This window comes from Crotalus tigris, unplaced genomic scaffold (assembly GCF_016545835.1).
Source record: "Crotalus tigris isolate CLP2741 ecotype Arizona unplaced genomic scaffold, ASM1654583v1 scf7180000018268.1906537, whole genome shotgun sequence".
NCBI classification, from domain to species: domain Eukaryota; kingdom Metazoa; phylum Chordata; class Lepidosauria; order Squamata; family Viperidae; genus Crotalus; species Crotalus tigris.
In genome coordinates, this window is record NW_024096914.1 from 373453 (window position 1) to 391395 (window position 17943).

At 33.6% G+C, this 17943-nt stretch overlaps 1 protein-coding gene across 4 annotated transcripts in view; it reads right to left on the reverse strand.

The window, feature by feature from the left end:
• Nucleotides 1–331: 331 nt before the first annotated feature.
• Nucleotides 332–17943, reverse strand: part of SLC7A2 (solute carrier family 7 member 2) — a 49170-nt gene continuing 31558 nt past the window's right edge. For 3 of the 4 annotated variants that reach the window (XM_039349391.1, XM_039349393.1, XM_039349392.1), the window contains exons 3-12: nt 17134–17289; nt 16120–16285; nt 14389–14525; nt 12878–13100; nt 9923–10062; nt 7893–7995; nt 7096–7298; nt 6672–6838; nt 5879–5987; nt 332–5304 (exon numbers count right to left, since the gene is read on the reverse strand). In XM_039349391.1, coding sequence (XP_039205325.1) covers nt 5111–5304; nt 5879–5987; nt 6672–6838; nt 7096–7298; nt 7893–7995; nt 9923–10062; nt 12878–13100; nt 14389–14525; nt 16120–16285; nt 17134–17289 — 1598 coding nt within the window. In that variant the 3' untranslated portion in view covers nt 332–5110. Of the gene's footprint in view, nt 5305–5878; nt 5988–6671; nt 6839–7095; nt 7299–7892; nt 7996–9491; nt 9629–9922; nt 10063–12877; nt 13101–14388; nt 14526–16119; nt 16286–17133; nt 17290–17943 lie in introns of all 4 variants that reach the window. The other variant, XM_039349394.1, reaches the window with a different exon arrangement.

Below are 17943 nucleotides of genomic sequence, written 5' to 3' on the forward strand. Positions count from 1 at the left end.
TAGCCCCCCCCCCCCCATTTCATGGGGATGGCGAACACCGAGGGAAAGACAGGAAAGCCAGCAGGCAGGCAGCAGAGAGACGAACCCGGAAAGCTGACACCGCACGCTTCAAGCCTTCCAATGGCTAAACATTGTTTTTTTTTAATTGCATTACATAGAATTGTAATTCTTTACTATTATAACGACATACACTACATAGACTTTTGTCGTTATTTTTAAACTTAATTTTAAACACCTAGATATTTTTGACAGTATACGTACCTCTTTGTGTTTTGTTCCTTTGTTATTTTAAAAGTAAAAAAAATATATTAAAAAATTCAGATGGTGAACCAAGATTGCAATAATACTTTAATTATGGCAGTATAATATAATACAATAGTAGCTTTGAAACTATGTGCTTCCATAAATCTTGTTTATTTACAAAGTGGCAAACTATTAAAAGGATAATCACAAACTTGTTGAACATTGTTTAAAGTTCCTGTACATTTTTTTACACTATTTGAATATGATGTGTTTTTCTCTGCGCTGCTTTGTAATTTTTTTCTCAAACACAAATAAGAACAACAAAGTGATCTATGCAGCATATTTTTCAGTTTTATTTTAAAAAATAGAGAACAAATGCACAACCCTCTTCAAAGCAGTATTTTACAGTAAGCAACAGCAAGAACATTTTATCAGGCAAAGTGAAAAAAACCAAAGCACCAATTTACCTTTCTTTTACTATTTCACATGTTGCAAGTGATTATACATTAATAAAAGTGGATTTTTTTCCTTTAGTTGTTTACATAATATTGTGCCTGACTTTTACAAAAAGATTCTCCCCTTTAGTAAACAACAAACATATACACAGTAATAATTATTACAGTTATCTATCTACTTATATATACATAGGCAGTGATACAGCTAACTTTGTATAAAATGTTAGACATGTGACCTGTTATGAGGTTTATTCTAGTTTCCGAGATTTCCCACTCAACTGAGTTTTATGGGAGGTTGCCAGGAACAGAAAGAAAAAATACATATTTACAAAAACATTGGTTCACTACAAGTCACCCTACACAAGGCCCATTATAGTGAATTTTTCTCCAAACTACATTTGAATACCCTTTGCTTTATGATAAAATGTTTACACTGAAAACCCCCAACATAGGAGTACACGTATAAAATACTGTTTCTAGAGAACAAATTTAAAAAATCAATATACAATATACAAAAAGGTGTTTTATAATTCAGATCTTTCTAAAAATATTTGGACCTTCTGAAAGAATGGCTTGTAACTGGGGTAAAGATTCAGCCAACACAAGCCTGAATACAGCCAATACATTACAAGTAGTCCTTGACTTACAACTACAATTTCCATTGCTAAGCAAGATAGTTAAGTGAGTTTTTACTTATTTTACAATCTTTCTTGTCACAGTTATTAAGTCAGTCATTGAAGTTAGAACACCGTTAAGTGAATTTGGCTGCCTCATTGACTTTGCTTTGTCAGGTTGCAAAAGGTGATCACATGATCCCTGGACACTGCAACTATCATAAATAAGAGTCAGTTGCCAACTGTCTGAATTTTGATCACATGACCATGGATATGCTGCAACAGTCATAAATGTGAAAAATAGTCATAAGTCACTTTTTTCAGAGCTGTTGTAACTTTGAACAGTCATTAATAATTGGTTGTAAGTTAAGGACTACTCATATATACTTTTTCATTCAATGCTACATTACAAAGGACAAAAGTTGTAAAAAATTACAAAATCTTCAGATTTTTATGCCTAGGCATGTATTTTACTGAGGCTCCCTTATAGTGCTATTACATATTTCAAAATAAATAAGTACAGTTAAGTGATCACATCCAATTAGATGTGTGTGCTTTAAGAGTGACTGCAGGAAAATACAATTGCATTTTTTATTCTATTAAAAACAGAGACACTATTACCACTGACTAGCTCAGCCATAAGTACATGACAACTATTTATTGGACTGTATGCTGATTTAGGATTTACCTTCAGTTTTAATGGGGCTTATTCTCAGAGTAGTGTAAGAATATAACAAAGTCTATTGACAATATTACTAAGTAATACATTTAATAAGTGTGTATTTGCATTTACAGATGTACTTAGGTATGGGCCTAAAGATTTTTCCATCACGGAATCACCCAGCTTTTACCAAAGGAGCAAATGGGAAAGCCACCCCAAAAAACCACCCCAATCTCAAGAACTGTGTGAAGGTTTTGATCTAAGATGATTATATGTAAGTCTTAGGTTTAACATTTTCTGTGGAGTTCTTGGTGCTCTCTAAGCCTGGCTGTTTGCTTGCAGACATTTCATTACTCAACTAGGTAACATCATTAGAGCAAGCGGGGTTTGTTGTCTATATATGAACATTTTTTCTGAAGGTTTCTCTTGTATAATCTACAATGTACATTTTTCTATTAAAATTAAACAAGCTAGACGTATTTGTTATGAAAAGATATCTTAAAAACAGTTTAAAATAACTTTAAGTAGCTACTTTGAAAAGCTACTGTAGACGTAAAAAAATCTTCTTGGTTATTCTTTCATTTCCATAGTAAAATATCATCTATCTAATTTTATAACAGTTTGGGAATTGAATGAGAACTATTCTGTATGATCCTAAATAATGTAATTTACATGAAATTTCAGTCACAAGGTTGTGTTTTTCCACAGATGGTTCCTAAAATTTTAAAAATCTAGTTCTCTATTTTAATGATTTTCCTTCAGAAAGTAGTTCCCTAAATTTCATTTAAACAGAAAGACTATTTTTAAGGTCATGTATGTTTGCTGTTTTATAAGTAATAACACAAGTAATACATCCAGATATATAGTTTTTTGCATGTACAAAATTTCAGTATATATATCTGAGATGATCGAATGGTGATAGCACAGTTATTTCTTCAAAGTGCTTTCCCATTGCATGCATTTTTGTAAATGTTTTTGTATCCATTTATATAAACTTGAGCATAGAAAACTAAATGTAGTTGTATGCTTACATTTTTTAAAAAATAATTGTGCTCCCACATCTGCTTTTCATACTAAAGTCTGCAATGACATATTGGTTTCACAAGTTACACATAAATAAGCAGGCTGAAGTAGGAAAAATTAGTGCAAATGTAAGTACAGTATATTAAAGTAACACATAATTAGATATGGGTTTTTCAAAATATTCATTACCTTTGTTAGCATTTTATTGGTTGTTTAAGGAAAATGAACCTGAAAATTAAAAAAATAATCCTTACATGGTGAAACAGAGAGGTGAAAGTAAACCCTCTTGGACTCAAGAAAAAAGAATTTCTTTAGGACTTGCTGACACTTATACATGACGCTTCCTAAAATGGATTCTTATCCCAAATAATATGCTGGGAACTAATTTGCCCATCTTATACAATGTCAAGCCATAATCCTACCCAAAAGGTAAAGCCAGCAATGGGTACCAACACTGAAGGTGTCTCAACAGTGGGTACCAGCACGAAGGTGCCTACATTTGTTGGTAAACATACTTTATCCCAAAGACCTATCGCACTTAAACATTAGTGTTGCTAAAACATTTGAGCTATGTTTTTCATTTCCTCCTCCTCTCTCCAAATATATACATACCTCTATTTCATAAACAGAGGGAACATCACAAAAAAAATTATCCATGAGTTATTTAATAAATATTATATCACCTATGATGGCAAAAGAATTTGAAGAGAATTACTTCCTAGACAGGAAGAAGAATTTAGTGGCTATGTTTGGGTATTGTAGAGAAACCACAATTTATGGTGATGAGAACAAGTGGTAGTAGGCCCAAAGCTTGCACTGCCTGCTACTATTCACTGTCTGCTAAGGATCTGATGAAATGTGCAAACAGCAGTCAATGACCTATACAGAACATTTCAAATGCTTTGTAACAGGACAGAAGAACATGCAAGTTCAATGCTTATTCTACTCACCACATCCCCAAATCAGCCAGTTTCTGAATAGTTTTTTTTCTATATTTAATTGAATAATCTACCAAGTAGTATATAGGTGCACAGTTTTGCAGCCCAATCTCTGGCAGTGCTGACCTGCTCAGGACATTCATATATTAAGGAAGTCAACAGATGCATCAGCATTTTGCAAACTTCAGTTCCACAGAAGTGCCATTTTGCTAGTGCTTCATCATTTGTTTAAATTAATCATTCATTTGGAAATAAAACATAAACAGAATTTCAAACTAGATTTTCTATAAAATATATCTGTTTCAAATATTCTTAAATATTTTTTAGAAAAATTGTCACGATTTATACTGTGTACAGATAAGAGCAAAGCAGAAGTTAGATCAGATAACTGTTTTTTTTTCCCCCCAGGAATTTCTGAATCTGGGACCTTTCCCCACTGCTGAGCTGAGGTCATCTCCACTCATCCTTAAATCAGCACAATATTGTATTGGATTACATTTTCTATCCTTCTTGCCAGTCTCATCCTGTCACAATTGCTGTGTTCCCAGTCAGTGACCATTACCTCACTCTGCATTGCAAAATATAACTGAGTTTATACAGCTTGAGGCTACCTTTGATATAATGCACAGGTAAGGAAAGCCTCAGCCTCTCACAGGGTAGGGGCAACATAGAGCAACAACACAAAGAAGACATCACAGAAGAGGTGGCTGGTTTAGAAACAAGGCACAGAGAACGATGGAAATCAAGTAGCTATGTGATTATTTAGCAATGCTACCCTATTTTTAAAAGCAGTTAAGAATACGTCTCCATATTATAAACCATAATATTCAACTCTTCTTCTTTAGATACTCCTTGAGAACTAGTTATATATGCCAGTTAAAGTTGGAAGATGTTGTTAAGGAAATCACCAACATGACAGATGAATCAGATTGGCCCCCTTGGAAAATTTCCTCCACCTTCTTGCTCAGTTTTTTAAAGATTACAACCCTCTGAGGCAAGTCTCTGATGGAAGAGATACATAGCAACTAATTTAGATCATCTTTCATGTATTTCTACTAATGTTTCCATAAAGCACAAGTGGTTTACTGCTAATTTAGGAGGAGCAAGTAGTTCACCATTTCACCAGCAACTCCATTTGGCTGCCATCACTGCCTAAAAGTGCACACAACAGGTTTATCAGCATTCACTTGTCTTTTCATGTGGAATAAACTGAGCACTTTCACTTGCATGTTCAAGTTCACTTGTATCTCCCATATGCTTCTTTTCTGAAGTTTCGCTTCTTTCTGAGCAGCTGTCATCCTCTTCCTCTTCTTCCTTGGGACAGCTTTCCATACTATGCCGGATGCCATAGGCAAAGTAAATCAGGAGTCCTTTCAAAACAAAACAACTATTATTTTTTGTAGACTTGCCATATGTCAGTCAACTTTGTACAAACTCTACTGAAAATTACAATTTGATTTTTGACTTTCTCTAACTATGGTATTCCCACATATATCAAGCCAGCATCTAAATATTAACTTAACATTTATAGTCAAGAGAATCCCCATATACTGTTGAACTATAATTCTTGCTGTCTCACTATATGACACGTAAGAGAAAATTGTTACAAAACAAAATTTATTAAACAAATTTTAATAACTGGATGCAGAGAATTTTTATATTCATTCAGAAGAAAGACAAAGCTACATTTAGCACACACACACACACACACACACACACACACACACACACAACAGACCAAAAAAGAAAGAGCAGACAGGAAAAAAAATCTTATGCCATGACCGGTTTCCTTTTCTTGTTGCAAATGATTGTCAATGCCAGCTGAAACCAGTCCGAGAAAATTTCCTCTCCCATCAAGACATTTGTGCAAATATTTATGCAGATGCATACACCTGCACACACCCAGTAGACACTTTACAAAAAAGAGGGCAAGGAAATACCTACCGAATGCCATCCAGATGCTGAACCGGATCCATGTCTGTCCACTTAGCTGTACCATCAAGTATATATTCACTAAGATACTTAAAGATGGCAAGAACGGCAAGAACGGAACCTAAGAATAAATATTTCACAGTATTTACTAAAATACCCATACCCAACACTTTTACTTTATATTAAAATTTATAAAATTTAACTAAACGCTAGTTTCAAAATCTGTGGATTCAAAGCACACATTATGTCCGTATAACGTAACAACTAGAGATGAAACCATGTTGTTCTCCATACGACTGCATATGATCCCAATCTAAATTACACTTCAAGTACAGCAAATGAAATAATTGCCTAAATATTTATTTGAATAATATTTGAAATAGCAAATAGCATAGATGCAACAAAGTGATGCATATTAGCCCAATCTAAAAAGCTAGTAACATTTTCAGAGAAGGAAAGAAGGCTACTCAGGTATAATTTCTTTGCTACAAATCAATACTGGTTCTGTTAATTGAAGCATCCTATCCAAGTGCTTAGAAACATGTTGCTTGACCATCTATCTGTTAGAGGACCGTGCCCAAGATGATTTATCTGATGCACCTCTGGCTTCTTCCTGGAATTTCTGGGGTTGCCAAAAATAAATTATTATGACATTTGTTAATACAATTTATGTATTGATTTTTCACAGCAAAATTGCAGAAGTGATTACACCATTTCATGCCCCAAATAAATATATATCAAAAGAAGTCGCACTCCTCCTCCTTGCTAAAAATGAAAACTTGGTATCTACAAGCACACTCTTTACCATAAATGTCACTTTCTGCTGATTCTGAGGTTGTCTCCAGATGATAAGCATAATCATCACGAACAGTATGAAAAGAGACGCAAGAATAAAAATACTCCAAAGCTCCATATTTGCAAGTGAATGAATTCCATAGGTTGTCAGAATGCTTAATCCACAAACGAGGACAGCTAAGTGATGATAAAAGAAAATAAACTATTTTAGTATTTCAAAAATCTGAAAATTTGTGATATACACAAAAAATAGAAGTTAACGTCTTTTAAAAAGGAGAACCATAGATTTATATGCAGAACACACAAGTCCTCACTTCGGACTTGAATCAAAGGACTAATTTACTACAAAATATATGAATCCAATCTTTTAACTGCATTTTGCATATAGCAAATTTTCAAAGAAGTGAAAAGCATTCCAATAGGTTTGGACTTACCCAAAAGGGCCACAAGAAGGCTCACCACAGTAGCAGACTGTTCAGTTGGTAAACTTGATGGATTAATTAGCATTTGTAAATTAAACCTCTTTCTTGGTATCATGCTAATTTGAGATTCACTTTTACATTCGCCTTCTGATCCTGCAAGGGCCTCTTTTTCTGCTGAATATTTTGGTTGCTCGTAGTTTAAATTGGGTTGGTACCTGTATGTACAAACATGGGTTGCTAATGTAAAAACAAAATTAGCTCTAGAATACATGCTATTCAGCACTTATTTAGTTACAGTGTTTTAATTGGTTAGGGATCACCTAATTTTCAAGGAGTAAGGACCACTGCAATATTCTGGACAATCCTAAATTACATTTAAAATAATTTAATTTATTCTTTTAATATGATAATTTGAAATGGTATCATCTTATGAAATCTCACATAAGAGCATAAAGTTTTGGTACAATTTGTGAAATTTATTTTTTATGACCGGAGTTGCCACCTACAGGTTCAGGAGGCAACATGACATCTCAGTGTCACTATATTGTCAACACACTATTTAAATATTACAACCATTGCCTTAAATATGCATATCTTCCCCAGGGTTGAATCTTCACTAATACATAGTTTTGTTCACTTTCAAATCTGTACTGTAGAAATATAGGAAACACACATGGTCTGAAAACCTCTTATGATGATCTCATGCACAAGGTCAGCATTTAAATATATTGTCTGTTTCCGTAACTGAGACAGAAACAAAACTGTTTATACAAACATTATTTTACAGAAAAATATCTTTGCAAACTCACCTAAGTATGAGAACACAAGCAGCCACCAATGAGTATGCAAGAAGTGTGCCAATTGACATCATGTCTACTAAGGCTTTTAGGTCAAAGAGAAAAGCCATTAGAGCTAGAAGAAGGAGAAAAAACAGTATTTGCATTTAAGTATCTACATGTTAGGCAAAACGTATATATTTCTTATCATCATATGCTTAAGCATTTAATATTTGTTTCCAGAGTTTGTTGAACTGTTTGCAGTTTCTGATAAAATATAATTATATAAAACTTGAATAGAATAAAGCATTGCTATATGACCATTAAAGTCTGTCCATGATAGTAATTTTTTATAACCTGCTTGAGATAAATAATTCATTCATGAAAGCTTTTGTTAAGTTAAAATTATTCTCAAATCAACTGCAATGTTTGGGTTTTAAAATGCACAATGCCAAAAAATCCCCCACAAAGCCTTATTCTATATGAAAGTCACAGTAACTTTAAAAAGCATGCAGACGATTTAGGTAAACTTTATTGTGAATGACCCATCTGAGCAAATTAAGAAAATTTTGAATCAAACTGATAGGGTACAGATAGATAGGAAGTATTCTGATAACTGTGGTCATGGTTAATCTTCTGTTTCTTGCAGAAAGCTCATGCAAAGAATTTTGAACTCTCAGGCATCCATAAAAGACTATCTCTCTTTAAACAGTGTTAAAACAAATAAAATGTATTGGGTTATTTTACTAAAGAGATAGTAGATAGACTGTTAAGAGGAAAGAAAATTAATCACATTGTCTTCTCTGTTGTTTTGTTGATTAAAAGAAACATGATACTCTTATAACCATCAATTTTACTTCAAATCACAGACTTTTGTTTATGAAGAAACACAGCCTCTATTATTTCAAGGGTAACATGCAACTACTACTACTCCTAGTAATTGGAAAGAAATATAAAACAACTTGCAAGTAGAATTAGAAAGACTGCACAAATCGGTAAAATAAAGAAAATGTTCTTTGTATATTATTACTTCCTGACCCTTTTTTTTTTTTTTTTTTTGCTAATGAACCCATCATACATATTATGGGAGCAAAAGACAATCAGCATTTTTTTCAACTGGCTAAATAATCTGAACTGGCAACTTTTTTGAAAAATTCAACACTGTTTAAAATGGAGACATAATACATGCTGAGATTGCAACTGTTTAAAATGGAGAGGGTATCAAGCAGTTTTCATGCCACTTTCCTTTGGCAAAATATGCTGCTGAGCATGGCTTAAAAAGAGATGCAGAGATTGAATGTAGAAAAGCGTATATGAAAATTGTACAAAAAGCACAATGGGAACATTGAAAAAACAGTAAACTATCAAGGTAATCAACTTACTCTTTATTTCACACATGTACCAGGCAGTATCATTGTTCACACTGGAGGAAAGCTTTGGAGAAGAATTCTAAGGAGCTCGTTCTTCCACCACCACCATAATCATAATTGAAATGAAATATGCCTTCTGATTAGTCAGCACTCTGTTCCCAATTTACATGCACAAACCGCTAGCAAGCAAGGCCCATCATATCACAGAGCCATGCACGGGAAAACAGGTCTCAGTCAAGAAACCTCAACATACAGAGCTTACCGGATATGAGCCCTGCTGTCAATGTGGCAGCAACTGGAGACTGCCTCTTGCTCACTTTGGCAAGAAATCTAAAGAGTAAACCATCTCGTGCCATGGCAAACAGAATGCGAGGCAAAGGGAACATAGAGCCCAGAAGACTAGAACAAAAAATGTAATTGTTCAAGTGGCGCAGTAACAACATTACATGCCAAAGCTAATTCAACATACAGACATAGATAGAAATGGGTGCATTTTCTGTCAAATGCACTTGTATCCAGGTTTTCCAACCGACAATGTCTGTGACAGACAAAAATAATATTTTTACTCAGAGAATCACAATTTAGTACTTGAGTTGCAATAGAACACAGTCATAACTATCCATGTGTCACTCTGAAGGTTGTTTGTGGCTGAAGGCATCCACTGCCTTACAATACATTCACTTAGGATCTCACCTGCGACAGCCCCTGATGATAAAGTTGCAACAAGTGGAGTCTTCGTTTTGGGGTTGATTTGAGCTAGACATGAGAAAAGCAAGCCATCCGATGCCATAGCATAGATTACACGAGGCATGGGGAAAATGGATCCAAGGAGACTGAATAAAAAGCAAAAGAACATGCAACATGGCCAACACCAATTCATGCAATTCATTATAGAAAAGCAAAACAATACTAATTAACAGTAAGTGATTCCGAACATGGTACTTCGGCAAGGAGGTGATATGATATACAAGACAATAACTACAGTTAAGATACAAGTTTCCTGAATCCATTGGTTTTTAAATGGTACAAAAATACCATATGCAGACTTTTTTTGGAAGGACTTATAGTGTGGTTCCAATATCTGATATACATCATTCACATCATTCATTTTTATGGATTGAATATTAATTCATTCCAATATCATTCATCATACAGATTATATAATGTAGCTCATGACCAATGTATGCTAATATTGTCCTAAACATCTAAAGAGTGTAATAATAACATTCTCTTAAACAATATCACAATATTATCACTTGATCTTATTTATCTTTTTTTTCTTATTCATATTGTATTCAAATTTTGTTTGTCCTATTGTGTTCTGCCCACATCATTTGATTCTGGAATCAAGCGATGCCTAAATCAAGTAAATTATTATTATTGTAGTATTGATAATATCTACTATAGTATGTTGTACCTTATATAATTCTAGCCTATGAATAAAATTTGTTTCAAAATAAAAACCCACCTAACAGTACTAATAGAACAAAATATAGGTAGTCCTTGACTTACGGCCACAATTGAGCCCAAAATTTCTATTGCTAAATGAGACATTTGTTAAGTGAGTTTTGCCCCATTTTACCTTTCTTGCCACAGTTGTTAAGTGAATTACTGCAGTTGTTATATTAGTAACACGATTGTTAAATGAATCTAGCTTCTCCATTGACTTGGCTTGTCAGAAGGTTACAAAAGGCAATCATATGATCCTGGGACACTGCAACCATCATAAATGAGTCAGTTGCCAAGCATCTGAATTTTGATCACGTAACCATGGGATGCTACAATGATTGTTAAGTGTGGAAAATGGTCATAAGTCACTATTTTCAGTGTTGTGGTAACTTTGAACAGTCACTAGATGAACTGTTGCAAATCGAGGAATACCTGTATTTGTAGTTTAGGGTTAAATTGTGGGTCCTTGGTGTTCTCTGAGCTTGGTTTCCTTGCAGATGTTTCATTACCAAACAGATGATTTTACCTAGTTTGGTAATGAAACATCTGCAGGAAAACCACCAAGTTCAGAGAGCACCAAGGACCCCACCTAACAGTGCCAATCACCAAACCCAAATTATTCTCTCTCCAGTTTATACAAAGTAAGTGTATTATTGTCATGTCAACCAGATTTGTGATATGATAAAAAGCTTTAAAAAAGAAAAAAAATATGATTAGCCTAATGAATTATTGTAAAGATTCTATATGGTACATGAGATATTTCCCACAGGTATATTTTTAAATTGGGGAGAAAAGTCTTGATTTAACTCGCTGAAGTTGAATAATATCTGTAATTTTTAGTGATTATGACTGGTTCCACAACTATAATGTTTGCAATAAAATACTGACAATTATATAAAACTTTAATTTCATGGGTCCAATTTAGCAGATGTTTGGGTGCATGGACAAAATAAGAATTTACACTGAACTGTCAAATGATTGTTGAATCAAATTTAGATAATTTACATTAAAAAGACTTGGCTTTAACCAATTTTCAGTTTCAATAGGCCCACCTTCCCAATTTTTCCTTAAAATGAAAACTTTGTTTTAATTACTAAAGTAGCTTGTATCTTCACTGTAGTTTTTCCAAAACAATGTACCAGTAAGATGTATCTTGGCATAATGTAATTAAGCATAACCACATCTTGAACAATTGCATCAGGCAGCAGAATTAAAAACAAGCAACAAATATCCCTGCAATGATTAGGTCCTTATCAAATATCAATAACAAAATATATATAAATAATTTGAAATGACATGCCATTCTTTTTAAATGGTCTACTACATTACCTTAAGTCTACCAACAGCAAACTTTATGCATTTCCACTTTAGGTTTATTTCTCCTTATTATGGCTTATATGATAATAGTGCATAATTAAGAAAAGAGTTATACGTCTTATTCTTGGACTACACAAACATCTACATTATTTTAAAAGAAATGAATAGTCTATATACTATATATTACATAATGGAATAAAATAACAAAACTACTGTGGTTTAAAATAACTATGATTAAGACTAGTATGACACAAACCTACATGCCTCCATTACAACATTTCCAAGGAGTACCATTCTGCAATATTTGTGTCAATTAACCAGCATTTACAAGGTCAGTGCAATTAAAATCTGGTTATAAGGACAACATTGTTTAATATTAAGAAATAAATGAATGAAATATTATGGTTAGAACGATCTAAGCAAGAGAAATACAGTTTCAGAGATCTAAATCTGACGCAATTATTGGACGCATACACTTAAAAGCAAATATTTTAGGAATTTCAATTGAATAATTTTGAAAAGAACTGCTCCTTTTTAGCTGAACTGCTAAAAACTGATCTTTTCAATGTGATTTAAAAAAAAACTGGGGCTGAACAAAGGGGCTGTAATATATTAATATTATCCACTATGAATATTTGTATTAACTCTGTATAATGCTTAGACTATATTCATCAGACTATGATTGACTGAACAGTCCATTCACTCACTTCTCCATACTAAGTAGCACACAGATTAATAACTTAAGTTACACATCAGGATTTGAAGTAGAACACATTATATTATTTACAACTATCCTGATTTATACATGTAATGAAAAATTTAAGAAGTCTTATTTTGTCACTAAATTATTTACTGACAATTGTTTATTTTTCCTTATTTTACCTTGTTGATAAAGCACACAGAGATCCGACTGCTACAAGGTATTTTGCTGGACCCCATCCAACATACTCAAATGCTACAGGGAGAGGACTTTTCTCATCAAGTAAATAGTATGGCATCATAAGTGTCAAAGCAGCTGAAACTCCAAAATAGGCCAGAAAGCAGACAAGTAGAGATGCTACAATTCCAATAGGAATGGCCCTCTGAGGATTCCTGACTTCTTCCCCTACGAGGAGAAAATAAATGCAATTACAGTGACTATCAAATGTGGAACATGTTGGATACAGTATTCAAATAATAAAAGGCCAATAAGAATGAAACATCTAGAATATGTACCCAAAACAAGAATAATTATCTAAATCTATTGGAAAACCTACATCTGGTTGCAATGGCTAAAAAATTCTTGACTAAATTTAGCATGGCAATATGCTTATGTATTTGATTTAAAGCACATAACTCAAACATGTTTATTCAGAAGACTCACTGTGGTCATTTCTACTCTCTAAACTCACTGACTGACTTTGGGCCAGTCAATCTCTCTCAGGAAAATCACAAATAAAGACTGTTGTGGAGATAAAATGGAAATCTGTTTATGGGCTATCTTTTAGAAAAAAGGTGAGATCTAAGACTAACTAATCAGTAAATGTGTTGGCAACTGCAATCTGGGTATGATTGGCATTGGCAAAGTACATAAAGAATCTTTATAGAGGAAAAAACAACTGCACAGAGTAACAAAGCTCTTTCAATAGTATGTTGTTTTGCTGTTCTTCTTGTAGTAGCAGTTAAGAAGGTCCCTTTCAACTTTGATGATGATAATGAAGAAGAATAAGAATGATGTAATGCAGTGGCTTATCTGTGGGAAATCTACTGCTTTCTTCCAAGAGGAAATCGTATAAATTAGCAAACCTTTCCAACCTTCTTCCCTTGCCTGGATTTTTTTCTTAAAGGGCAGCTAATCCTGTATTTATCACTGCTGCTGTGAAAATATGAAGCTTGCAGCCTTGCTCCTTCAATGGAATGAAGTAATATATTTTACTCCAAAGGAAGTTTCATATACAAGAAATTCAGTTGGACCTGCATCTGCATAAAATATAGGATTGCCCCTTAAAGCAGAAAAGATCTGCACATTCATCCAACATGGTGCTAAGAGCAACTAACAACATCTCAGACAGAAATCTCAAAGTTATTGGTAATGTTACTTAAACTTGAGTTATTGTAAAACAAAGAGCATAACATGCGTGCATTCACTATCAAGATATGAGGCTAGTTGTGGGGAAAATAGGAGGAGGCAGGCGTATTAGTTATTTTCACCACTTTGAATTATTTATAAAAATTATGAAGTGTATGGAAAATGGACATATGAACTAAGAATACAATCTATCTATCCATCCATCCATCCATCCATCCATCCATCCATCCATCCATCCATCCATCCATCTATCTATCTATCTATCTATCTATCTATCTATCTATCTAACAATTTCCAGTAAAACATCACAATTTTAAAAGCTCACCAGTAGTTGCAATGCAATCAAATCCTATGAAGGCATAAAAGCACGTTGCAGCACCGGCTAGTGTTCCGGTAAAGCCGTATGGCATGAAGCCACCAACTCCAAATATACTTGTCACATTCTCAGAGGATGATAGATTTCTAAATATACAATTAACAATTTAGAACAATTTTAGATTTGTCACCTATTGTAATTATCAAACAATCCTAAAACAATTATTATCTTTTCATAGTTGTGGCACTACATAGATTGGTGGTGTTAGTCCAGCAATATCATTAGTTTCCTGCCTTCTTCACAAATCTTCAACTCCACTTCATAAGGCAATATAGCTGACAAAGACTCACAATAGAAATGAAATGTTTCTTTTCTATTTCTGCTAAAATACCAATACTGACTAAAATAATTGTTTTTTTCTATAATCCTGCAAATTTTCACCATTCATACCTAGATGAAGGGCCACACATTACTATCATAAAAGGGATTGCAGATCTGTGGCAAACTTTCCATAACAGTTATAATTTTAAGACTACAAAGCTTAGAGTGCATTATAATTCACAGGCTTCTTCCCAGTTTTAGTGATAAGGTGACAAAATGGAGAAATAAAGACTAGTGTGGTTTGTATCTTCCCCAAGTAAAGGTGGAAGATCTGAAGTGACTGATTGAACCTGGTCCCATTTTCTGTCTGCTCAGTAGTCCTGGGTATTTCCCATACCCAGGTTAATATGGTGGTAACTTTAGTCAAAACTTTACTGTGTGAAGTAAATAGGAATACAATACATTTCCCTTCCTCTTATTTTTCAAGAGGGATCCAATCCATTAAACTGTAGTTTAGCATGTACAATGCAAAAACATCCACACACAAAAACATGAAGACTGCAAAAGTACCATACTTGCCCCTTAAGCCATCCTCACACCTTATGCTATTTGAAACAAAACACCAAACCACAGTTTCGTTTGGGTAAATTTCTGAATTAAATATCTAATAAAAATTAGATATTATGTAAATTTCTGCATTTATTTTTAAATTGGAACAAGTAACATAATTTTAATTATTAACAGGATCTGTTATTGTTAAAAATCTTCCTTGGGTCAAGGATGACCCCAGTAACTTCACAGGCACGTCAATGTAGTCTTCTTGGAAATTACATGAAAATGATTTGCCACTGCCTTCTTCCGAGACTTTAAATTTTCCAATCTAGCCCTCAGCTCTGGGATTTCCTTAATTTCCCACCCAAATCGCAAACTTCTTAGTATTTCAAAATCACCCACACTCAGCTAGATGCCACTAACTATTATAGATTGATAGGAGCTATTATCTTTTATTTTATGATTCCCAATTTGTATGAAACAAGATAAAAAATAAAAAAAGGAATGTCATCTCTGGCTGATTAGAAAAGAAAGAGGAATTAAACCATTGCTTTCCAAAGAAAGTCTGGTTGTACTACGTTCCTAAGAAGAAATAACATTATTAGATTGGATCACAGCCTACTCCTTGACCTATAACTTCTAATTTATCTGCAATTCCTGTTCCCTACATTCTCTGTCAACAGATATCAAATATGAGAAATAGCATTTTGATAGCCTCCACCCATCTTCAGATGGGAGGCTATGTGAGCTAAATCTGGGATATGGACAGAGATTCCTAATTCTTAGTTTAGTGTGAACTGTAAATGCTCTCAGAACAGAAAAGATGAGAGAAGGAAAGAGAATATAAAACAAGAAAACCCATATTACTTTATTTCTGCAGTGTAGTTTATCAGAAATTCTTCAGTTCTCTTCCAGTTATTAATGTTGCCTTTCACAAAGCCAGAAATCATAACGAAGAGCAGAACCAAGATGTTAACAGCAGTGAAGACTTTATTTACCCATGCAGATTCTTTTACTCCAAATGATAAAAGTCCTATAAAAGAGATGTTTGAGTCAAAACAAGATCTCTTAATGTTCCTAATACAATTATTATACCTGATCATACATACAATAACATATCTGTCTATATGTATAATGCAAGCCTCTACTGGGCGTAGATGCATAGTGTCTGCTTCCTGTAAGACTACCACTTAACCTCCAAGGCAGAAGAACTGTGGAAAACATAAGAAGATAGGCCAATAATATCATCAGATGCAAATAATACATTATTCACACTGTAGTCAACAGTGAGCTGCAGTGAATACAAATAGATCTTGTTTAACAACTGTCCTGTTTAATGATCATTCATAATTATGATGGTGATGAAAAAAATGATTTTATGACCAATCTTCCCATTATGAACTTTGCAGATCTGTAAAGCAAACGAAAACTGAAGTAAGATCATAAGCACAATTGCGATTTTACTTAGTGACCACTCTGCTTAACAACCAAGCTGCCAGTCCTAGTTGTGATTGCTAAATGAGGAACCTATATACAATTGTGTATTTGGTGATTATACAGAGAAACCCCAAACACAATCATTGACAAATAAAGGGCCCAAAACAGCTCTTACTCTAAAAGTGCTACTAAGAGCAAAATTAACCATTTTACTTTTAATTCAAAAGAATAATTCAGGTGTAATTATACCTTTGAAATAAGGACTGATTCACAGATTTGCAGCACAAGATTAGACTTTTGACTGCAATTACCTAAATCAGTTGGTATTCTTGTACACCACACTATAACTTGGTGTGAATCTAGCAATACATATTATAAAACACATTTTTCATTGAACAAAGATTATGGCCATAGAAAAATGAACATTAAAAGTACTGTCTGTACCTGCTAAGAGTAATATTAGACAGACTGCAAAAAAATCTGGATATTCTGCTAAGCCAGAGTAATTCATTCTGAAGTAGGTTTGGAAAAAATAACCAATTTGTTTTCCAAGAAGTTCATCAAAGGTTCCACTCCATGCTCTTGCAACACTTGAAGTACCTTTGCGATAAACAACAAAAATGTGATATATTTGGCAGATCACAATGGCAAATAGCACAAAAATACTGTTCAATTCAGTCTTTTAAAGTTGTGATGGCATTCTGTAATTATGTTATCACACTAATTTCAAAAAAACTTTCCAGTCTTATGCCTGAACCATCATGCTAAAATGATATCAAATAAACACTACAAATAAAATGTTCATTCATATTTTAAAGATGTCTAACTTTTTATGTGGCCTAGATTGCATAAATAGTCATGGGAAAAATAAATAAATTAAAACTCAAAATTCTGGAAACAACATGGACACATCATGAATTCTAGAAGCACACTGCAATTCTATCATTGCCAAATATTGAGACCAAACTATTCTACCACATTTCAGTGGTGAATAGCACAAGGGTTATGAGGGCTACCTATAGCCTGTAGGCAATTCACTCCAATATATATAGAAATAATTTACTTTATAAGTAATTAGGAAAACCTGCTTTGGAGTAGACAGGGGCATAAACATAGTCCTTGCTTGAAATTTTTTAAAAGCAATCTTACTCTATAATATATATTCAGATGAATATCAAAACAATTTTTTTAAAGTCAAAGCATGACTTTGACTTTGAAAGTGAAAACAAACAGTGCTGATAAAAAATCAATTGA